This window comes from Myiozetetes cayanensis, unplaced genomic scaffold (assembly GCF_022539395.1).
Source record: "Myiozetetes cayanensis isolate MyiCay16 unplaced genomic scaffold, myiCay2020 scf12, whole genome shotgun sequence".
NCBI classification, from domain to species: domain Eukaryota; kingdom Metazoa; phylum Chordata; class Aves; order Passeriformes; family Tyrannidae; genus Myiozetetes; species Myiozetetes cayanensis.
In genome coordinates, this window is record NW_026086826.1 from 28,203,113 (window position 1) to 28,226,229 (window position 23,117).

Sequence of the window (23,117 nt, forward strand, 5' to 3'; positions counted from 1 at the left end):
GTTGGCAGAGGGAGCTCACTGAGGGATTCTCCCCAACCCGAAAAGTGCCAGTTCTTGTGTTCAGTGAGAACAGTGTGAGCAGGTGAGGCCTCAGCCAGTGTGTTGTGTGTTGAAACAGTGAATGGCACGACAGGAGAAGGACTGTCCCTCAGCATCCAGGAGAGGAAGCAGCTGGCAGAAGAATGGATGTGCCAAGGAAAAGACAAGTGAGTAGCTGAGAGGGAACAGGGGATTCCAGACCCCATCATGATATCAGCATAGCAACAGGTTTAGAATGCAGAGGTACACTTTGATATCCTTTACTCTTCCCGGCTTCCCCTTAAACCCTTGACGTCTTAATTCCAGCTTCCAAATAAAATGCTGGGATTTGTCCCTCCTGACAGCCTTGCAAGTGCAGCAGTGAGGAGTCACACGTGATCCACGCTTGCAAATGGGATTTTTTTCCCCACCACTGTCGCTTGTCACTGTTGGCATTTTCCCAGCATGTCAGCTCGTCAGGTCAACACAGGCTCAGATCCTCTCGAGGTTCTTGTTCTGTGGCTCCCTGGGCTCATTTTGGCAGCCTGGCATTTTTCACCATCACTGAAGCCTCTCCAAACCTCCTGAATTTGGGCGTTTTTTTGGTACAGGTTGGATCATGTGATCATTCACGTGGGAGCACTGAGCCTGCCGGAGTCCCAGGAGCTGGTGTGTACCTGATACCATTCCTTCTCCCTGTGTGTGATAAACAGAAGCAGATTGTACCTTCAGGTACTTTCCACTCTGTTTTTTACAGGCAAGACACGCAGCAGCCATAGGTGCTGGTGGCATTGCTGTCATAGCCCCCTTCTTCTTCAAACCCACACACAAAGGTGAGTACATGTGATTGCTGAGGCCCTCCAAAAAATAATTTTTATTGCCCTCCAAACCTCAGATCATAGATAAAGCATTAATACCATCTCCTTTCTTTGGAAAATGTTCTGATGAGAACGTTTGCACACTTGTCATGGAAAAGCAAATCCTACAAGAAGCATTTTTTTTAAAGATGAGAATTTTAAAGTTCCCCTGGTAAGAAGTGGGAAAGATGTCTTTTGGGATGTGTTTTGTTAGTGTCTTGTAAAATGAAGACATCATCATTCTTTGATTCTTAAAAAGAAATTTGTCCAAAAGCCTGTTCGTCATCACCACTGAGCAACACCCCAGGGAGCTGAACGTGACCTTGATCCCTTGTCCTTTGTAACACACAAGTGACCCTGGTGAGACCACTTGGCACACAGTGTGAGAGCAGGCCTGAGTGACACCTGGGAGAGAATGAAGGAGTCACTGAAATTGCTTTGGTTAAAACATACACTGTCTTTGCCTTCCTTAAGGTCTTGCCCTGATTTTTGACACATTTTAACGTGTGAAGGGTTTTATATGTACGGTGCACAGCCCCTGGCTATGAATCTGAGCTATCTGTCCCTATGGAATGTCTCCTTCTCTTATGGGATATGTGATGTTTTCCTTCCAGATGAGCTGGTCCCTTTCTTACAGAAGGTGGCGGCTGAGGCCCCTGCTGTTCCATTTTATTACTACCACATTCCTCCTCTGACGGGTGTGAAGAGTAAGTACAGAGTGCAGACCTTTGGCCATTTGCTCTGGACAGCAGGTTATGTGGTGTTTCTGGCTCTATGGATTTACATTCAGTCTTAAACATGTTGTTGCCAGTTCGTGCCTAAACCTTCACTTATGCAGGGCTTTTGTGTTCTGATCTGGTAAAAGAGCCTTGCTTTTTGTTGCTTTAGAGCTGTACAGTTTACCGGGCTCGGGCCTGTTAAACATCTTGTAAAATATGAAGTCTCCCTCCTGGGGCCGTGGCAGGGGACTGTCCCAGAGCAGGGGGCGTGTTCCTTCACGTGAGCTTGTGTCCTGTCCACACACAGTTCGTGTGGAAGAGTTGCTGGAGGGAATAAAAGAACGGATCCCCACCTTCCAGGGCGTGAAGTTCAGCGACACCGACCTCCTGGACCTCGCCCAGTGCATACACAGGAACAAAGCACAGCAGCTTGAATTTCTTTATGGGGTGGATGAGGTAAGGGGCTCCTCTGAGAAAATAATTCCTTCTAAGGCATTCTCTTGCTTCAGCCTTGGGGAAAAATAAGCCTGGGCACTCAGTGCCAGGCGGTTTTGCTGCTCCCTCCCACCATCCCTTTTTTATTCTTTATTTTGTTACATGAAGTAAATTTATTTTTTTTTTTACTTTTTGTTTCTCCCCCCACCCCCACCCCAAACTAGCAACTGTTGGGTGCACTGGCACTGGGGGCAAATGGAGCAGTTGGCAGGTCAGTATGGCTTGGACTCCCTCCCCTCCACATCCACACCGTGGTGGTGGATCTTCCACTGTATTTCCCTGACTGTCTCCTGCCACCACAGCGGAGGATTTTACAGGGTGGGGATGTACAAAGGCAAACAGACACATAATGTAGCCCCAGTCCTAGTGATGGGACAGTCATATAACCTGGGGATCTGAGCCACTGTTCCTTTGGGTGATTAGTGCTGCAGTCCCTAAGCTGACCCAAAAAGCTGATACTTTTTATCCTCACAGCAACTTTGGAAGTGATCCCTACTTCAATCTTCATTGTATGTGTAGGGAACCAAAACCCAGAGAGGTTAAAATCATTACTTGGCATGAGAAGTCTGTGAGGAAAAGGGCTCTGCCAAGTTTATTTCTGGTTTATCTTCTGCCCCCCTTACTAAGGCTGCTTAGATGAATTACTGTGTGATATCCGTGTTCCTGTTTAGAGGATCCATTAAATGAACAAGCAACTGGAAAATTAAGATGTTGATGAATCTGCTCTGTAAACTCTTCTGTAGGGCTTGGCATACTTCAGATGCTTGGTCACACATAGATTGCACAAATCTCTCTTAATAATGACATTCTGACCCTGTCAGCAGCAAAAGCCTGTGGTTACTTGCTTTGTTTCACTGGTTTTAAGTTCCTCCTTTGCATGTACCGATTCTAGTTTTGCTTTGTTTTGGGGTTTCTATGGTTTTTTGGCAGCACATACAACTACCTGGGCCGACAAACCAACCTGATGTTGGAAGCCTTTGCAAAGGCAGACCTTGCCTTGGCACGGAAGTATCAGGTACAGCACCTTCCCTGAGCTTTACTGGGGCTGTTTTCCATGTCCTCCTCATCCATGCCCTGAGGGAGCTTTAGTAAAGGAAAGTTCTTCCAGCTCCATCCCCCCTGCTTGTCACTCATCCCTCCTCAGCTTTCTGACCAGTCCTTACTAATTTTTAACTAAGATCTGCCTCACCCTTCAACTCTCTAATCTCATCCATGCCAGTGAGTCTTTTTCCTTGAACAAACCCGTGGGGAGCAGGGAATATGACTAGGAATATTCTGGGGATAACCTACATGATGCAGGGCAGAAAGCTGTCCCAAGACAGCTCTGCCTTCTCCCCTCTTGGTGTTGGGCAGCTTGGAGATTTGTGGGGAGTTCTGAGCCATCAGTACACGATCTGTCCCCGATGTTTTTGTGGGACATTTGAGGCATTCCTGCCGTATTCCAGTGGAATTCAGTTAGTATTTCCCATAGACTGGCCCAGTGGCCAAGGGCTTTTCTCAAAGCTGGGCTACAGCTGTATAAAATATAGATATCATAATATCTCTAGATACTTTTACACCTTCAAACTGGAAGGTGTTAATAAACTGCTGTTGGTCTTTTCTAGTTTCTCACCGGGGAGTTTCTCAGCTTCGTCATCAAACTGGGTAAGTGAACTGGGGAATCACCGCCTGTTTCACTCGCTGTGCCTGAAATGTGGGCTTGGTGCTCCTCAAACTCTCACCTTGCTGCACTCTTGGAACTTCCTTCCTGAAAGATTTCGCAGTGACAAACTGCAGCATCTGCTGTTTCCCAGCTTAGCAGCAGCTGGGAGCTGGGCAGAGGGAGCTGAGCAAGCATCCCTGACACATTCCACTCTCCCTTCCTTCCTTCTGCTGTGAAATCTCAGATTTAAAGCTGGGACTTTGTGATTTACCCTTTGTCTTACCCTGACTCTTTCTGTGGGTTGTTTTTTTGTTAGGTTTTTTTTTTCCCCTTCTGTCTCCAAAAGCTCATTTCTTTATTTCTGCAGTCATTTCTCTGACATGGTAGTGCCCAAGGAGGAAAAGAGCTTGAATATTTCTCTCTCCTGCCTTGCTGTAATTTAAGAGGAACTTTGTTGAAGGCTGTACAAGGGCAAAACATTTTAAAATTGACTGATTTTTAGAAACAAAATCAGGTTTAAATACAAAAAGCAATTAAAACCAACCAAGTCAGAGTGGTGCAGGGAGACTGAATCAGACACAAAATGCTTAAATTAAATTGAATCAGGCACTTAATGAAGAGAACTGTTCACCGTGGGTTTGCTGGGATATGCAAGCCCTGCTTAATGTAGCTGAGCTTCAGTGCTTGATTTTATTTCTTGGGTTCAAAGTCAGAGGAATTGCATTATTTTTTAGCCTTACAGATGAAGAGGCAAACACTGAATTTCCAGAGCTGTGGACAGAGAACAGAATGTTACTACTCCCAGGGTTTGCCTTTGCAAGAATCTGCACTGGGGGTTGCCTATATATAAATAATTGTAGTGAGCAGGTGTAGTTTTTACTGTAAGGCCTTTCCTGATTGCAAGCACAGTTCCCTCTTCTTAGCTACGCTGTTCTCACTTCCAAGCAATACTTGAATGATGGATCACCCAGGAAATCCATGCTGCTGCCTTTTTTTGGCACCTGTTTCGGGGCTGCTTTAAGCAAGATGGTGTGCATATGTCCTGCTTTTGCTTTTTGTCTGCCCAGGTTTTGGTGTTGCACAGACTAAAGCTGTAATGACTTTTGTTTCTGGCATCCCCATGGGACCTCCACGGCTTCCGCTCCTCGGGGCCTCCAAGGAGTTCACTGCCAAGGCCAAAGCCAAGCTGGACAGCATAGTGTGGCCTGATGGGGACTGATCACGGAATCCTGGGCTCACTGAGGTTGGGAAAGACCTCTGAGATCAAGTCCAGCCATTAACCTGACACTCCCAGGTGCACCCCTGAGCCACGTCCCCAGGTGCCACATCTACGATGCTGCTGTTCACTTCCACGTGGATCCGGAGCTTCCTCTGCTGGGATTCTCTGCCACGCGGCACATCCCCCACGTGCTGGGCTGGGATTTCTTTCAGGGAATTGGCAAAGTGCCCAAACTCCTTCCTGTTGGGACTGGCTTTGCTGGGGGCACGTGTGGCCCAACACTTGACACTGCTCCTCTGGAGCCCTGCACATTCCAGGTCTGGCTGGTACCTTTTGATAAAAAAATAGCAAATGTTGCCCAGTTGGAGGGGCTGACTCCTTTTGCCTAGAAAGGGGGAAGATCTGGCTGCGCCCTCCCTCCTGCTGGATGATGTTTTGTCCTCCCCATGAGCACTACACTGTGTCTAAACAACAGTGTGGCACCATCGGGTTGCCCAGACTGGTATCTGTTTGTCAGAGTCACTGGGACACTGTCTGTGCATGTGAAATCCTGCATTTGTCTGATCTCTTTGTGTTCTTACACCTTAATACCAAATTAAAAAAAACCATCCCTTTTGCAAAGGATTGGGATTTAGCAAGCTTTGGCTTTCTAATAAGCAGCTATTTCTCCATTTGTTTTCCTTGGGACAGGAACAAAGCCAAGGCTGAGCTGTGCACCTCTGTATCCCAGTGCAGAATGCTGTCTGACAGGTTAGGAAGTCAGGGAATCACAGCACCACAGAATGGATTATGTGGGAAGAGACCTTAAAGCCCATCCAGTCCCACCCCCTGCCATGGGCAGGGACACCTTCCACCAGCCCAGGTTGCTCCAAGCCCCGTCCAACCTGGCCTTGGACACTTCCAGGGATCCAGGGGCAGCCACAGCTTCTCTGGGCACCCTGTGCCAGGGCCTGCCCACCCTCACAGCCAGGAATTCCTTCCCAATATCCCATCCAACCCTGCCCTCTGGCAGTGGGAAGCCATTCCCTGTGTCCTGTCCCTCCATGCCTTGTCCCCAGTCCCTCTCCAGCTCTCCTGGAGCACCTTTAGGCCCTGCAAGGGGCTCCAAGGTCTCCCTGGAGCCTTCTCTTCTCCAGGTGACCCCCCCAGCCCCGGGAGCATCTCCATGGAATCGCAGGGAATCCCAGAACTGTCAGGGCTCGGGTGGTCTGGGATGTGTCCGGCGGGGATGGCTCCCCGGGCGGCTGTTCATGCCCTGCCCTCACGGACAGACGGCGCTCAGGGGCGGCCGCTGTGCTGGCCCCGCCCGGCCCTTCGCGGCCCTTCCCGGCCGCCGTCCCGCCGGGCCCGCGCAGGCGCTGCCGACGCCGCCGCCGCCGCCGGGGGTGCTGCCCCGGAGCCTCCGGCGCGTCCCGGAGCGCGTCCCGGCCATGGGGGACGTGAAGAACTACCTGTACGCCTGGTGCGGCAGGAGGAGGCTCATGCCCGCCTACGAGATCCGCGCCGCCGGCGGCCGCGGCCGCCAGACCTTCCTGTGCGAGGTGCGGGCCTGCCCCGCCGCGGGGGGACGCGGGGGCCCTGAGGGGCGCCGGGGCCCTGAGGGGGGTCTGTGGTCCGTGACGGGCAGCTGGGGGCTCCGAGCGGGTCTGGGGTCCGGCCGAGGGTTTGGGGGGGAAGCAATCGAAGGATGCTGCCATAGCGAAAAGGAATCGGTTTTCTTAAGGGTGGTGAGTGTGTGCACACCGTGCGTGTGTGTGCGGTCCTTCCTGCAGTTCAAATAGCTGTGTGTCACCTCTGCAGAGAGCTTTGGCCTGCGGTTGAACCTGAGATGGAAGTATCAGAGCATTCCTGCTGGAGCGGCTCCTAGGCCAGGCTGTAACAGCGCTCTGCTCCTGGCTCTGGACACGGGGGATGTGGGAGCTGTGAGTTCAGGTTGGCTCTCAGGAGGAGCTGGCACTGAGTGCGCAGGACAGGGCAGTTTGTGAGCAGGGCCGTGGATTTGCACTAAACACTTTAATTTTGTCATTTCACTCTTCCTTCCCGTTTATCTTCCATGTCAATAACAAAACTGAGAAGCACAGTGATATTAAACCAGTTTTCAGGGTGTTAGATTGAGCGTTACTCAGGTGGAGTGGTTTATGCACAGTTTAACAGAATCCCAGGATGGTTTGGGTTGGAAGGGACCTTAAAGCTCATCCAGTCCCACCCCCTGCCTTGGGCAGGGACACCTCCCACCAGCCCAGGCTGCTCCAAGCCCCATCCAACCTGTCCTGGGACACTTCCAGGGATCCAGGGGCAGCCACAGCTTCTCTGGGCAACCTGTGCCAGGGCCTGCCCACCCTCACAGGGAAGAATTCTTCCCCAGTATCCCATCTAAACCTACTCACTGTCAGTTTAAATCTGTTTCCTTTTGTTCTGTCGCTCCACACTCTTGTAAAAACTAATATATATAAACTAATATATATAGTATATTATACAATATTTGGGGTTTGTTTGTTGGTGCCCCATGAGCATCCATGGAAATGTAACAGGTGAAAGGATGAGTCTCACTAAAACATTCTCTGTGGCTGATTTTGACAGCCTGGCTGTGAATCCAGTACAGTTACTGGTCGGTTGGAGGTGTCATCATCCGGGACATAGAATTGCTGCTGTAAAGTAAAAAAAAATCAGAAATTATTCACATGTTTTTATCTGCAAGAATGTGGAGTTAAGGCTGAGAGAACACTGGCACGCTCCTGTCCTTGTTGTCCGAGGGCCTGGGATTAAGGCTGAGGAGAGTGATCCTGGGCAGGGTTTGCTGCTGCGTGTTGCCAGGGTCCCTTCCTACACCCATTCTTCTTCTTCTTCCACGAGGTTTTGGGAAGCACTGGCGCTCTGAGAACGGAGGTTTTCAGGATGTGGGAGTCTCTCTGGTGGGCACAAAGAATGCAGTGGAACCCTGCAGAAGCACGTGGCTGTACCTGGTGATCCGTAACACCGCTCAGCGATGTTTCTCCTGCCGTGTTTCTGAGCCAGCAGCCTCGGGTGCTTCAGCCAGGCCCGCTGGTTTCCCAGGCCCCTCTCACCCCTGCAGGTCCGAGTGGAAGGGTTCAACTACGTGGGCATGGGCAACTCCACCAACAAGAAGGACGCGCAGAGCAACGCTGCCCGAGACTTCATCAACTACCTGGTGCGGGTGAACGAGGTGAAGAAGGAGGAAGTCCCTGCCTTCGGGGTGAGCTGCTCTTCCTCCTTGCCAGAGCCTGACCTTTCCTGGCAGGGGGTGCTCCCAGTTGTGCTTCACCCCGGGGTTCAGTCCCTGCGCAGCAGTGAGGACTGAGCGTGAGGGAGTGCTGGAATGCTGGGATACCTGCGGAATAGCAGGGAATCACGGACTCATTCAGGGGAAAAGACCCTTAGGACCATCGAGTGCAGCTGGGTGTTGTGGGATGATCTGGCCCAAACAGCTGCTTGTGGAGCTGCAAAGCTGGTGAGGCTGGAAAGAACTCAGAGTCCCTGTGAGGTGCAGCCTGACTTTAAAAGTGCTCAGTGCTCACACCTGGCACCCGGAGCTTGTTTTAGATAATATTACAATATATATATATAATTCTCTGTACTTAAAAAAAAATTGCAACAACAAAATAATAATGACAGATACCTCAAAGCAGACGTTGAAAATCTGGCATCTTTTTAAGCCATAAGTGCTTGCAGCCACAGCTCCTCAGGTGTGTGACAGGATCTCTGCTTTTCGTGACCTTGCATCAACCATCAGCAGTGACTAGCACATAAAGGCTGAGGAGGAGGGTAACTCTGTCATTGCAGCAATTTTAGAGAAAAAAGTAAAGTAAATAAAGCCTGACGTTGTGTGTTACCTGTTGGGAAGGAAGGGAATAAATCAGTTTTCTCGGCCTTCTTGCCTCGTTAGCCTGGGTGAAACCCAGTGGGAGCAGGGCTGATGTTTAGGTTTTGCTGTGCCAGTTAATTCATGGCAGTTCAGTGTTCAAACACCCACAGTTGTGTTCCTTCCAGTGTTTAGAGGGTCTTACTATTGGGGTTGCTACTGGGTAGTAACTATTTTATGTCTACTGGGGATAACTGCTGTGTAATGTTGCCTGAGCTCTTTAAACTGCCTGAGCAGTTTTGAGCTGAACAGTAAAACTTAACCTGTGCCAGTGTGGTGAGGTTTTCCTTCCTTCCCTCCCCCAGCCAGCCCCAGGTGACGCCTCTGATGGAGCACAGGAGGCAGCTAGAGATGTCACTGGTTCCAGTTCAGCTCTGGGAGGGCCCCTTCCTCCACATTTGCTTTTAAAAAGTGAAGTAGGTAAGGCTGAAAACTGTAATTTGTGTGTATTTGGGTGGATTGGGGTGGTGATTTTTCTCCCCGATGCTCTGCAGACAGGAGACATACTTTTGGGGCAGGGGTGTGAATGACTGTGAGATCACCAGGAAATGCCTCTCCAGTGCTGAGAACATGTTTTGGGGGGTTTATTTTATTTTTGTTTGTTTTTATCCACCTGATAGGCAATGGCCCGGGTGCAGCACCTGGAAACTGTGGCGGTCACGGAGCTCAGTGGGATCGGGGGGCGAATTTGCAAGATTATTATTCAAGGAAAGAGGAGCAAGAAGGGCAGGAGGTAAGTCATGCTATGGAATTCTCCTTTGGTTCTTAAATAGGTCCCTGTTTCACCCCCTTTAATTTGTTCTTTGCATTTGTAATCAGGCTTGGAGTTTTCATTTGATATTTTGCTGTTGGTTTTAACTTAAGCTGCAGATTTACTCGCTGGCTTTTAACAGAGGTGATTTGGTCAAGCTGGGAACAAAATGAATCACTCTGGGCACTGTGAACATGTCCAAGTGTTTGTACAGTCATTTTGTTGTGAAAATAAGGAATTACTGAGGACTCTTGGGCATTTTCTGTAATGCCTCAATTGTTTTATGGAATCTGGATGAGTTATTTGAAAGACTTGCTGTAAGAATGTTTAAAACTAGTAAATGATACTCTTCTTTTCCATATTAGACCTCAGAGTCAGAAGTGGACTTAAATGCTGACCTTCATGGGGGTTGGACCTTGGAAAATGCCAAGGCACGTCTGAACCAGTTTTTCCAAAAGGAGAAGATCCAGGAGGAATATAAATACACTGAAATGGGGCCTGATCACAACAGGTTTGGTAGTTTTAGTCACTGTCTGTGTACAAAGGGTTTGGTGACAGTGGCTGTTCACACTTACTTTTAGTGCTCCACAGTGTTCTTTGCCAGGACCAACAACAACCCTAAGTTTGCTTGTGTAGAAATGTGCTTTAAGGGCATTTAATTTCTCTTTGTATTACAATTAACTTTTTTTTGACAGTGGAATCTTCTACCGGGAAAATTAGTTTGGCAGAATCTTCCCAAAGGGGTTTTGAGGCTTTCCCTTGAGACCAGCTGGACATTACTCTAATTTGACTTCCAGCCCATTCCTTCAGAGAATTTGCCTGTGTTTCCCCAAATGGAAATAACTCATGGCAGATTGTGCATCAAGAATTGATGTTTTTTGTTACTTTACCCCTGGAAACACTCTCTACCAATCATCAAAACATCAGGACATTGTATTTCTGGTGAAATATGGTGATGCTTTGTGGCCAGAAACAATGGCATGCTGCTGCTGCTGCTGCTGGATTCTCCTGGCTGGGTTTGGGACTGGGTTTTTTTGCATTGTATAAACTTGTGTTCTATGACAGTTGATGTTTTTAGAAAGACAAGAGAATTTTCTTCTTACAGCCTTTCACGAGAGTCTCACTTGCAGGACTTCTGGTATTCTTTTGTTGAGTCTCCCAAGCATTTAGAATATCTTAAAATACTTGTGTCGGTGCAGAAAGCTGTAAATTCTCATTTAAAACCTGTCTTCAAGTCACTTCATCTCCACTTACATCTCTCAGGCAAGGCCATTTCTTTCTCTTAAACGTGAGTGACACAAAAAGTTAGTTTGTGCAGTGCTAGGAATTTCAGATAGGCTTAGTTCCTGAGCACTTCTTTCCTCCTGCAGCTTAGGGAATTTTTGTGCAGCTCTTTTTGCTGCACCTTCTGCAGGTGCAGGCACCAAACCCCGTGATTTTAGTGTAGGTAGCCTGGGGCAGGACGAGGTGACTGCAGATGACAGTATGTTTCTCAGCCTGGCTATTGATCTTCCAGAGGGCATTTCAGAGTTTCCTGTTTATCCAGGGAAGGTTGTGTGGGTTTCCCTGGATGGAGTGGCAGAAGGGGGAATTCACAACCTACTGTAACGTCTAATAAACAATCCTCATGTGTTCTAGGGCTTGTTAAGGGAGAGCCAACTGCTGGATTTAATCCTTTCGGGGTGTGTGACAGGAGAGGGATAGCTCCAGATGGTTTTGGGGTTTTGAGGATGGTTGTATAGTTTAGGTAGGTTTTTTTAAGAAATACCACTTGCCATGCATCCTGCCAGTCTGTTTGGGGGCTTTTTTGAGTAATGATCAGAGATATTAATTATAAAAGAATTATAAGAGATCTGCCAGCCTTGCTCTCAGACATTTGTGGTCCATTAATCACGTTCATGGTCTCAGAACTCAGTAACAGCTGGGAAATCTGGATTCAGAAACTTTAATTATGACAGGAGGGTACGAGTTGTAAATCTAAACGCGGCTCTCCTAAAAACACAGAGCGTGAACTCAACATTGAGGGCTGGGATGTGCTGGGATTCCATGGGAAGCGTGGGGTGCCTTTGCCTCTTCCCGTTCCTGCTGGAGAGCGGCACAGCTCACGCGGCTGGGCTAGGGAATCACGTGGGGCTCTGCTGCAAACTGATCTGTGGTGTTGCTGTTCTCCCCTCAGGTGGAGGAGAATGAGATTGAATGCTGACTGTAGGCCTGGCTGAGAAACATACTGTCATCGGTGTCTTAGGTGGCCGTTGTGTCCCTGAGAGCCAGTGGCCTTCCAGCCCTGAAGCCACTGTGCCTGCAGGTCAGTTCGCTGGTAGCACAGGAAGGGGCTCTAACCTGGAATGAAAGCACTCACCTAACCTTTCTTATTGTTTGTTCGCAGCAAGAAGTGAAGCACACGGGGGTGCAAGGCTCTGCCTGCAGCTGGGCAGGTGCCAGGGCCCGGTTTCCAAAGAGGATCTCGGTCCAGTAGAGCCCATTTACATGGCTTGGGTCACATTTGCCAGGATAAATCCTGTCTTACAGGAATTGGGCTTTAATTTTTCATCTGGCGAACACGGGCTTAGGTCTGGGATTCTGAAAAACACGGATCTGGTTTCCATCCTCCTCTGTTGAAGATTATTTTTGCCTTTAAGCCTGAATTCTTCACTCAGAGGGTGGGCAGGCCCTGGCACAGGTTGCCCAGAGAAGCTGTGGCTGCCCCTGGATCCCTGGAAGTGTCCAAGGCCAGGTTGGACGGGGCTTGGAGCAACCTGGGACTAGTGGAAGGTGTCCCTGCTCAGTGGCAGGGGGTGGGACTGGATGAGCTTTAAGGTCTCATCCCACCCAAACCATTCCATGATCCTATGATTCTGTGATCAGTTGACCTCTAAATGAACTGGTCCCATGCCTGCTAAGCAAACAATGAGGTTTGCTGCTCTGAGTTACCTTCGAGGAACTTTGTTACTCAAGTAACAAGTTACTCGGTAAATTAAAGTTCTGCTGTTCCCAGACTGTGGCAATAAGGGAATGGAATTCCATGCAAATTCAAGTGTTTTGTCTTCTCCTGTGCAGATAAATTCAGTGGTCTGTGACTGAATGACCTGGTTTGGGTTTGGCTGTGCTCTGAGCTGGCCAAATGTGTGGCAAAAAGCAGAGTAGCTGTATCAGGTTGTGCAGCTGAGCTGTTAAACACAGGCTGCTAGTGAGTTACTAGTGTTATACTAGTATCTGATCACTAGTGGGATTAGATCTAGTAATCTTGTGATTAGATCATCTGATCACTAATGTGGGATGCACATTAATGTTACATTAACATCCTACCTGCTTTATAATTGCTGCCTTGAACTTGGACAGTTCAGAGCATATTTCCTAATAATGAGGCTTTAAATTTCAATGCTGAACGGTGGCATTTGCAGGATTCTTCTTATCAAATCTACTGGTTCTGTTGATGGCAGGTGTGTTACCAACCAATTTGGGGTTAAAGGGACTAAAAGCAGTAATATTTTACCTCGGTCACTGATGAGCTGACAGTTTCTGGCTGAGGGCACGGGTGTCTTTGCCTAGAAATATTGGAAAGAGTGAATATGTTTGCAGTGTCAGCTATTGGTGATTGTACCTTTGTGTTGTTTCTCTTGCAGGAGCTTTAATGCAGAAATGACCATTTACGTGAAGCAGCTGGGCAGAAGTGAGTGTTCCTGTTTAGTTTGTAACTCACCAAGGGATGGGTGTTGGCACACAGGAATGTTTGTGGGTACAGACTTTATCACAGTTAGGTGCTGGAGCCACTTGCAGAGGTGAGGGACGCTCTGTGTGATGCTGCTGGGTGGTGTGGGATAATCACACACACTGAAAACCTCCTGGGACCTGTCAGTGAGTGACATCACACAGCCAGGCTGAGGCAGCTGCTGGAGGGGGCTGGTGGGTTTTAGGTTGGAACCCTGGATCCATCAAGATCTGAAACTTCCCCGTGTGCACAGAGAGTTTGTTTCAGAGCAGTGCCTGGTGTGGAAGCTGCGAGACTGACCGCTCTGACCTCCGTGTGCCACAGGGATCTTCAGCCGCGAGCACGGCTCCAACAAGAAGCTGGCAGCTCAGTCCTGTGCCCTGTCCCTGGTCAGGCAGCTCTACCACCTGGGGGTCATCGAGCCTTACTCTGGGCAGACAAAGAAGAAAGGAGAGTCGGTGAGTTTGAGAGGGGGGCAGGAGTTACCCCTTTCCTTTCACGGCACGGGAGCGCTGCCATGAACACGAGTGAGTTACAGTCTGCTCTCAACCTACTGAGTTTGTTCCTTCAGTTTAGCAGCTGTTTCTGTTCTGGCCAGTGATTTGGATCAGAACTATAACTTCATGGGTATGTGAATGGAGCAGTAACTAATTTTAAATGAAATACTATTTGTAACAAACGCTTTTTCCGGTAGGATGTTTCTACGAGCTGAAATATTCCTGTTTATGCTCAGCTGTTTGGATTCATTCTCTGGCACATGAGCATTTGCTGACTTTCAAATCTATCTAAATATATACACCCCCCCCCCAATAATATGTATTATTTAGGTGTTCAGTAGCAACTTTGAGAATGCATTCCTGCCCAGTTAAACTCAAATATTTAAAAATAATCTACAGGTTGTTATTTGATGACAAGTCACCAGAACATTCCAAGACTGTGAATTTTGAAGCGGTGATACTCTTTGACCCTGTTTGATGGTTCAGCCCACAGTTCTGGCTCCCAGTGTCTGTCTTTCTGTGCATACTGACGTGTAGTTTTTCCATGTTTCCCAGCTGGAACCCTACGAGGTGTCACTGTCTCCTGACTTAGAAAATCAGCTGCAAAAGACAGTCCGGGAGCTGTCCCTGGAGATTGTGCCTTCGGTGAGTGCGTGGCTCGGGTACTCCATCCAGTGGGGAACATCACACCTGCTCCTCTAAGGCACTCGCCTGTCTTTGCCCTCTCTGCTTTTGGATTTCTAGCCTGAAGATCCCAGTAATCCAGTTCTGATCAGCGTTGGGAAGTTGGCCCATTTTGAGCCATCGCAGAGACAGAGTCACATGGGGGTTGTTCCCTGGTCACCTCCTCATTCCAACTGGAACCCTTGGACCGGCTGCAATATTGATGAGGGTCCTCTGGCAAATGTAAGACTAACTTAAACTGATTTGTTGATTGTTTCCCTGTGCTTCCAGAACTTTTAAATGCTTCTCCCCACCCCCAGGATTTAAAGTATAAGCTATTCCAAAGGAGGAAACAGTCCACTGATAAAATTTCTTCCTTTACTGACCTGGAGGCAGGGAATTCTTTGTGTTCTCTTCATGTTTCACTAGGTCCTGAGCAGCAGTGTCCCAATTCTCTGCTTTGTTTCACTTTTTACTTCCCATTGTGCAGCCCATACAAAGCTTATAATTGAAATTACAATGGTATGTCATTTATAATTCCTTAGCTTTTCTCTCCCATATTTCCACTCTCTAGGACTTTTTTTTCTGGGAGGAGAAACTGCTCCAAGCCAAGTGTCACTACACAATCGGCCAAATTTCTTATTTTTTTGTCATTTCTAGTCCCATTTAGCCCAGAACAAATGAAGAGCAACAACGTGGCATGGTAGAATGAGGGAGAAGGGGAAAATTATTGGGTTGCCAAATTCAGAGGGTAATTTGGTCTGACTGGTATAACCTGGTAAGAAAAGACTCTCGGGGCAGGAACTTGAGTTTCCTACAATAGAGAACCAGAGAGAACTGAGAGAACTTTCTTTCACTGGAGTTTTTTCCACAAATGACATCAATTTGACACTGATCATTACGTATCGACTTGTAAAAAATATGGAGCTGATGTAGATTGGGGTGTTGTTCTAAACACATGAGCAGGAATTGTGTGGACACTGCAAACTGAGCTGACTTCAAATCTCACCAGGATTTCTCTGTGCTAGTCCTGGTGCAATTTGCCCTTTGGTGACAAATCTGAATTTCCTTGCAGTTCTTTGGTAGTTGAAATACAGGAGTTGCCTGATGAATTTCCCTCTCGGTTCACTTTTCCCTTTTCAGCTGCTGTTCTGTGGGTGGTTCTGTGCTTGCATTAGCTCAGCCCTTACATTAAAAGCTCCTGTCTGAATGATCATCTCTTGGCTTCCTGCTGAGTAGAGTGTGTTTTTCAAGCAGTTAAAGTGTTTAAATTTAAACAATTGTTCTTTTTCAGTGTTTTGGATCCTTCTGAGAAACTTCTTTGAGGCTGAATGTTTAATTTTAATATGCTGGAATGAATGACATGAAAGAGCTCATCGGTGATTTCAGGGAGCTGTGTAGGAAATGATGATGTTTGGGATCATTATGTTGCCGTGGCTGATTTGTTATTGAAGTTAGGACATAGACAAGGAGTCAAAAAGCCTCCAAGCAATGTGTTGTACTTACAGCTCACTCCAGAGCAAATAAGCATGGATCTGAAAAGTGATTTCATGTACCGGCTGGAGCAGGATCAGGAGTTACAGAGGGTAAGTGCTTCCTGTGACATGCTGTGCTTGCACCAGTCCCTTTTACTTCCAGAAGGGTTGAACATAATGTCTACAAAGTGTGTAAGGGGATGTGTTGTGCTGTGTCAGGAAAAAACACAAGCTGTGATCTGTTCTTCCACAGCTTTTCCTTTGTGTAAGGGGAAAGTGTAGAAAAATGAGGCAGGGTATGCACGTGGAGCAGAACAGGTTGATTTTTGGAGATTTTGGAAACGTGCTGGATTTCTTTTTTTTTTTTTTTTCCCCAGATCCAAGAAGAGAGAGAGGCCTTACCCCTGAAGAATTTTGAGAGTGAAATTCTGGATGCCGTCCGTCACAACTCTGTCGTTGTCATCCGTGGGGCCACCGGTTGTGGCAAAACCACCCAAGTGCCCCAGTACATCCTGGACGAGCACATCAGAACCGGCCGGGCTGCCGAGTGCAACATCGTGGTGACACAGGTGGGGAGCTGTGCCCAGTGCACTCCTGGGGGGGACATGAGAAATCACAGGTCAGTTAGGGGAGAATCCCACAGTCACAGGGTGCTTTGGCCGGGAAGGGATCGTAAAGCTCATCTCGTTCCACCCCCTGCCATGGGCTGGGACACCTCCCACTATCCCAGCTTGCTCCAAGCCCCGTCCAACCTGGCCTTGAATGATTGAAGGATGTGCTGAGGAACCTGATTATCGTGGCAGGGCATCGTTCATAAAGGTTTCTCCTCAGTAATACCAGCAGGAGAAACCTCAGCACTATGTACGTCTTCATTTGGAGTCTTATTCTTTCGTGGATCTTCAGTTTGGATAGTCCTGCTTGCACCTTGCCCAGGCGAAAACTTTTCAGGAGACTGAGGGGAAAAGCTTTGGCCAATGCCAGCTGGCAGTTCCCAGACATCCTCACATCCCTGCTCCGTGATTTCACACGCAGAATTAACCTCTCCCCGCAGCCCCGGCGGATCAGCGCGGTGTCGGTGGCCGAGCGCGTGTCCTACGAGCGGGGAGAGGAGCCAGGGCAGAGCTGCGGCTACAGCGTGCGCTTCGAGTCCGTGCTGCCTCGGCCCCACGCCAGCATCCTGTTCTGCACCGTGGGTCTGTACTGCTGGGGCACCTCTGCAGCTCCTGGGGCTCTGCACTCTGAGTTAGCAGCAGAAGCGGGGGTGTGGTTCGGTTAAAGCTTGCAGGGAGCCCGTTTCGGGGATTGAAGAGGGTTTTTTGGGGGTAGAAGTTTGCTGATGTGCTGTTTGCAATGACAGATTAAAGCTGTCGTTCAGAGGTCTGGTAATACAGGTCTGGTAGCACACAGAAATAATCTCGTGAAGAAATAAAATTGCCATATGATTGTCCCTAAAAGCCAGAAGGGGAGGCAGCACTGGGTGGGAAAGTGAAAGGGTCTTTCGGGTGGTAATGCTTCGTGCCCTCGCTGTCACTGGTACAGGTGAAGGCCTGGCAATTAGAGGTGGGTTGGGAAAGGGGCTGGGCAGCCTGCACACCTCCTGGCTTTTAACCCAGGGGCTGAGAGGGGGAAGATTGATCTGTTACAGGGATATTTACCTGCTGTGTGTTTTTCAGGTGTTCTCCTGAGGAAGGTGGAGACTGGGATCCGTGGCATTAGCCACGTTATTGTTGATGAGATCCACGAGAGAGACATTAATGTGAGTGAGCTGGTGACCCCAGTCCTGATCCCTCTGCTTCTCTTCAACTCCTGGATGTGTCTGTGTGTAGCAGCCAACGTGTCAGAGCAATCTGTGTCTTGCTAAGGGACGTACACCTCAGTTTTCCATCCTCAATAATGTTTTTAGCAGCTCTTTAATTACCCCTTACCTGATTAGCAGAGCAAGGACTTGTGCTTCCTTGCTGCCCTCTTTTTTCCTGTCAGCATCTCCCGTGTCCTGGTCCCCTCTGGAGAACAGAACAGCACAGCACAAGCACATCTTGTCCAAACGGGGGAGCACAGGGAATGGCACTGTTACTCTGGAGTGCTGTTCCTGCTGACAGGGTGGTATTACTGGGGATATTTTACAGGCCTTGCAGTAGAATTAGGGCAGGGATTGAATGTCATTTAAGAAACGGGAAACATTTTCTGCCCCCTTGATGATTCTGTATCGTTTTCAGCCTTGCCACACCAGGAGTGAGAGAAACCACAGAGTTCTGACAGGATATTTAAGCTTGTTTGGACAGACATTTGGGGTCTCATTTGGATTCAGTTGCAACACATATTTTTCTCTTCATCAGTGAATTTTATGTTAATGATGTAAACCACAAGTTTGGAAATTTTGACTGAGATGGGAATTCTACCTGTGGAACTAAGGGCCTGCCTAACTGCATGGCAAAACTAAAGAAATGTCACGTTTAAACAGAACTCTAAACTTCACAAACACCTGCACTGAGTCATTCTTACTTATTTTATGAACTGTGGCCACTTTATATGTAAACCAAGTTTTTAAAGACCTGAGGTTGTAATGTATTGTTGGGAAGGAAGCAGACTACTATTCTAAAATTGGGAATCCTAAAATTGCAGTAATTTGAGAGTAAGGCACTGACAGGTGTTTCTGGTTACAGAATGTTTTTATGCTACTTGTTAACTTCTCTTGTGCAGTGAAACTCCTGTTCAGTAAATGTGTATGTCTGTGTAGTTCCTTCTGGTCTCTTGGGAAGATGTTGCTTTTCACGGGTAGCAAGTGAATGACTCTCTTATTCTCCCTGTGTGCAGACTGACTTCCTTTTGGTGGTGCTGAGGGACGTCATCCAGGCCTACCCTGAGATCAGGGTAGTCCTCATGTCTGCCACCATTGACACCAGTATGTTCTGTGAGTACTTCTTCAACTGCCCCATCATCGAGGTCTACGGCAGAACCTTTCCTGTCCAAGGTAAACCATCGCTTGCACCTCCAGCAACTGCTTGACTTTTTATTTTGTTCATGCTCTGAAACCTCCCAGTTACATCAGGAGACTCTGGGGAGATGAGGAGAAGAACTCTTGCACAGGTTTCTGGCAGTCAGTGCTGATCACCTGTCTGTCCTTGCAGATTACTTTCTGGAAGATTGTATTCAAATGACTCAGTTTGTTCCTCCACCAAAGGAGAAGAAGAAGAAAGAGAAGGACGAAGAAAGCGGTGAAGATGATGACGTAGGTTTGATCTTTTCCCATATGAAAAATGGAACAAGTGCCAGTTTTAGGGCTCTGACTCAGGTGTAATTCCTTTGGCATTGTTGAACTAAAACACCTGCAGCAGCTTTCCTACCTTTAGTACCTGAGATCGCTGTTAACTTCAGCAGTACAACTCAGTTTGCCCACTGCCCTTCTAAACTGAAGAATTTCTTTCTCAGTGAAGCCAAAGTTCTTGTGTTTGCCAATCTACTCCTCTTTAAAGCTAGAACTGAAATGCTTTGGGAAATGAAAAGATTGGTGACCTTGGAAGAAGAAACAGGGAAGCATGAGCTTGGTGATGCCTTTTCAGGGTGAAAATTTAGATTCTCTCCCTTCTTTGCTTGCAGTTGGTATTGTCAGTACTCACAGACATTGTCCAGAACCTGTCACTTCTGTAGCTTTTCATTTGTAGGTTTGAAACTTCTGTTTAGGCCAGTCATTTGAAGTTTTTAAAAGATGGCCAGTTTTTCTTGAGAGGCAACTACCCACATATCTCATTTTCCTGTTTGCCTGGCCAGCCAGCCTCTACAGTTTGAGTAAATTAATTTATATGATTTTTTTTTCTTTGTAGGCCAACTGCAACCTTATTTGCAGTGATGAATATGGCCCAGAAACAAAGCACTCCATGGCTCAGCTGAACGAGAGAGAAACCTCTTTTGAGCTCATTGAGGCCCTGCTGATTTACATCAAGACCCTGAATGTCCCAGGAGCCGTCCTGGTTTTCTTGCCTGGCTGGAACCTGATCTATACGATGCAGAAGCATCTAGAAATGAACCCCCGCTTCGGTACGAGCAGCTGCTTCCTGATATTTCATCCTTTCCCAAGGAAACTCTGGGCTGTGGGAGGATGGGAGTGGGATGGGAGGCTCAGGGAGCGAATCTGTTGTGGAAGTGAATGAGCAGAAGTTTTTCTGTTGTGCAAGGAGGAAATGAGAGTCACCCAGCAGTAGTCACCAGCCTTCTTGTGTTCCTGTTGCAGGAGGCCACCAGTACAGGATTTTACCTCTGCATTCCCAAATTCCTCTGGAAGAGCAGCGCCGAGTGTTTGATCCCGTGCCTCCCGGAGTGACCAAAGTAAGGGAGCCTTCTCTGTGTGCAGCTCTCTTGAGCTTTTGGGGAGTGTGTTGCTGACTTGGTTCGTGTAAGTTCTGTAGTTGATCCTGCTGTCCATCCTCAGCTATTCCAGACCAGTGATGCCACTTTGCAATTCCTGTTTTTCCCAGGTTATTTTATCCACCAGCATTGCCGAGACCAGCATCACCATCAACGACGTGGTCTTCGTTATCGACTCCTGCAAGTGAGTTCCTGAAGCAGCTTTTTGTTCTGTAAATCCCACCCTTGGGAACGCAGAAGGAGCACACAGAAGGGCCTTGTGTTCCCATGCTCCCAGAGCTGAGCTGGAGGACTCCAGCTCGGGACAAATCAGCATTGTGTTTGGCTGGTCAGTGCAGTGACACACCCCGCTGGCATCTCAGTGGGCTGGGCTGGTCACGCTGGCACTATTCATGGGAGGTGTCGAGGGGTCTCCATGCCAGTTGGGTGGATGCCATCTGCCAAATGAGAGTTACAAACCCTCAGTGTCTGCCTGACGGAAGAGAGGAAGATTTTTGTAGTCTCCTCCAGATCCTGCCTCGCTGGGCATGTTCTCTGAGCGACGTGCACCTGGGGAGCTCATGAATTTAGGATGATGTTAAGCTTTTGAGACAGTTTTGAGAACATCATTCTGTGTGTGGTTTGGGCACTGCATTTTAGAGTGATGCTTTAGCTGCTGGGTCCATGCCTAACTAGCCAAGGCTCAGCTACTCGGACAGGGTGGCAGCGTGACTGCAAGCAGTGAAATAACTGATTTGGCAGGACAGAAGGTGAAGAACTATTGATCTCAAGTGTTGGTTTTTTTTTTTTCCCCCTGGAACAGGCAAAAAGTGAAGCTGTTCACAGCTCACAACAACATGACCAACTATGCCACGGTCTGGGCCTCGAAAACCAACCTGGAGCAGCGCAAGGGCAGGGCCGGGCGCGTGCGGGCCGGGTTCTGCTTCCACCTGTGCAGCAGAGCTCGCTTTGAGAGGTGAGGGCCTGCCCTGCAGGGACAAAACACCCCCAGGCTGCTGGGGGCTGCTCTGCTCACGCTGGGGAAATCACTGCAGAAGGCACAGGGAGGAGATGTGTGGTGTGAGCTCTCACAAAGAAATATCTCAGTTCTTTGGCTAAAAAAATGCACCTGTGTCACGATGCTGTCACCCGTAGTGCCAGGGGGATAAGTAGCTGATGATTTTAGTATTAAAAGAGTCACTGCAACCTCCACAACCTCTCAGGGGAAAAATAATACTGCATGGGAATTGAGGCAAGGCAGAAAAGAGCTGTTTAGGGAGGATGAGGCTCTGCTCTGCTCTGCCTGCAAACATTGGGGACACTTGGCATCTCCACATAAGAGGCAATTCTGTCAGGAAAGTGGCAAAAAGCAGGGAAAGCAGATACTGCTTTTCTCTGCATCCCCTTCCATGACCAGGAAGCCCCTTCATGCTGCCCTAGCACCTTCCCTGCAGCTGCACCTTCTGACCCCTTCTCTCTGCCAAGCTGAGTCTCCATCAGTAGAGCCATGGAAATCTCTTTGCTGGTTGGAAAAGTCTGCACAGCTGTTACACTCTGTGTTTGATCTCCCTCATGAAAGTTCCAGTGCCCCTTTCTCTGGCTCTTAGAGCATAACTGTTTTGATGTTCAACTTTTTGTAACCTCTGAAAGCATCAGTTGATCAAAAGCTCTCCTTGAATTGCTCCAATTTATTTAGATCTGCTGTTGAGTTACAGTGGAGTCATTTTCATTAACAGTTTTTGACAGTGAACTGATTTCAGGCTACTGGAGTAATCATGGGATTTTGTGATTTTAAACTTACCTTCCTTGAAAGAATCCAAACCCCAAATATACTAGCTCTGTGGTGCCTAGAAAAGGGTTTGGGGACTTGTGAAGATAATCTTTTGAGAGATACCCTCTACATCTGGTGCCAGCTGAACCTGGATATCTGTTCGAGGTGTTTGAAACCCTTTCTAGGTTTGAAACCCTTTCAGCCTGTTGCTGAGTGCAGTCATTCCCTGGACTTCATATTTCAACCAGCAAGCTGAAGGGGATCACAAAGGCTCACTGTGCTATAGACTCGAGAGCTCTGTGTGTTTTCCATCCAAAAAAAAAAACCACCTTTGGCAAACATCCAGCAGAAACACTTAACTGTCTTTAGTGATCAGAGAGGTGTGTGCAGGAGGGGTGGGTGGTTTGGAGTTTGAAGGGACAGGTAGAGAAGGGCTGCCAGCAGGTTGTCTGTCAGGAGGGGAGGAGGAGGAGGAGGAGGAGATGATGGTGATGGACACAGTGGGATGTTGGGAATGGGGCTCTGTGTGGTCAGCTCGTGGTAGAAGCCACATCAGGCAGTGGGAATGTGAGGGCTGCACCCTGTGTGAATTCCCAGTGCAGATGTAGCCAGGGGAGAAAGGAGGAGCCTGGAAGAAGGGCCCAGGCTGCGGTGCAGGAGGCTCTGCGGGGCAGAGTTTGCTTTGGAGGGCAGCAATTTGTGCTGGTGCAATGACCCCTCGCGGCGATCAGAGCACTGTGCTTCGTTCTCCCCTGCCCCTCCAGGCTTCAGACTCACATGACGCCCGAAATGTTCCGGACGCCGCTGCACGAGATCGCCCTGAGCATCAAACTGCTGCGGCTGGGCGGGATCGGGCAGTTCCTGGCCAAGGCCATCGAGCCGCCGCCCCTGGACGCGGTGATCGAGGCGGAGCGAACGCTCAGAGGTACCTGCGGTGTCCCTGGAGATGATTTTCCACTCGCTGCTCGCCGGCCAGGGCTGCTCCTCCCCCGGTGGGCTGTGAGAGCAGCACACGCTGTGTTCCACACAGCGTGTGCTGCTCTCACAGCCCACCGGGGGAGGAGCAGCCCTGGTGGCTTG

The 23,117-nt window shown here is 48.5% G+C and overlaps 2 protein-coding genes across 8 annotated transcripts in view; one reads left to right on the forward strand and one right to left on the reverse strand.

Moving 5' to 3' along the window:
* ZBTB37 (zinc finger and BTB domain containing 37) overlaps window positions 1-23,117 on the reverse strand; it is a 331,509-nt gene that overhangs the window by 40,010 nt on the left and 268,382 nt on the right. Inside the window, exon 1 of one of the 3 annotated variants that reach the window (XM_050307391.1) lies at window positions 5,798-5,875. The exons of the other annotated variants lie outside the window; for them this stretch is intronic. The gene's annotated coding sequence lies outside the window, so the exon portion shown is untranslated. Of the gene's footprint in view, window positions 1-5,797; window positions 5,876-23,117 lie in introns of those variants that run through there. 3 annotated transcript variants of the gene reach the window in all.
* DHX9 (DExH-box helicase 9) overlaps window positions 1-23,117 on the forward strand; it is a 45,450-nt gene that overhangs the window by 14,725 nt on the left and 7,608 nt on the right. For 2 of the 5 annotated variants that reach the window (XM_050307359.1, XM_050307358.1), the window contains exons 1-20: window positions 6,333-6,491; window positions 8,024-8,164; window positions 9,136-9,250; window positions 9,451-9,563; window positions 9,947-10,092; window positions 13,205-13,251; window positions 13,615-13,748; window positions 14,343-14,432; window positions 14,532-14,693; window positions 15,959-16,036; window positions 16,303-16,494; window positions 16,977-17,118; window positions 17,599-17,681; window positions 18,740-18,896; window positions 19,054-19,154; window positions 19,747-19,960; window positions 20,154-20,248; window positions 20,398-20,471; window positions 21,090-21,242; window positions 22,802-22,962. In XM_050307359.1, the coding sequence (XP_050163316.1) occupies window positions 6,381-6,491; window positions 8,024-8,164; window positions 9,136-9,250; window positions 9,451-9,563; window positions 9,947-10,092; window positions 13,205-13,251; window positions 13,615-13,748; window positions 14,343-14,432; window positions 14,532-14,693; window positions 15,959-16,036; window positions 16,303-16,494; window positions 16,977-17,118; window positions 17,599-17,681; window positions 18,740-18,896; window positions 19,054-19,154; window positions 19,747-19,960; window positions 20,154-20,248; window positions 20,398-20,471; window positions 21,090-21,242; window positions 22,802-22,962 (2,509 nt within the window). In that variant the 5' untranslated portion in view covers window positions 6,333-6,380. Of the gene's footprint in view, window positions 1-118; window positions 207-629; window positions 688-775; window positions 852-1,489; window positions 1,583-1,901; window positions 2,051-2,253; window positions 2,301-3,019; window positions 3,105-3,693; window positions 3,734-4,798; window positions 5,590-6,332; window positions 6,492-8,023; window positions 8,165-9,135; window positions 9,251-9,450; window positions 9,564-9,946; window positions 10,093-13,204; window positions 13,252-13,614; window positions 13,749-14,342; window positions 14,433-14,531; window positions 14,694-15,958; window positions 16,037-16,302; window positions 16,495-16,976; window positions 17,119-17,598; window positions 17,682-18,739; window positions 18,897-19,053; window positions 19,155-19,746; window positions 19,961-20,153; window positions 20,249-20,397; window positions 20,472-21,089; window positions 21,243-22,801; window positions 22,963-23,117 lie in introns of those variants that run through there. The other 3 variants (XM_050307363.1, XM_050307360.1, XM_050307361.1) reach the window with 3 other exon arrangements.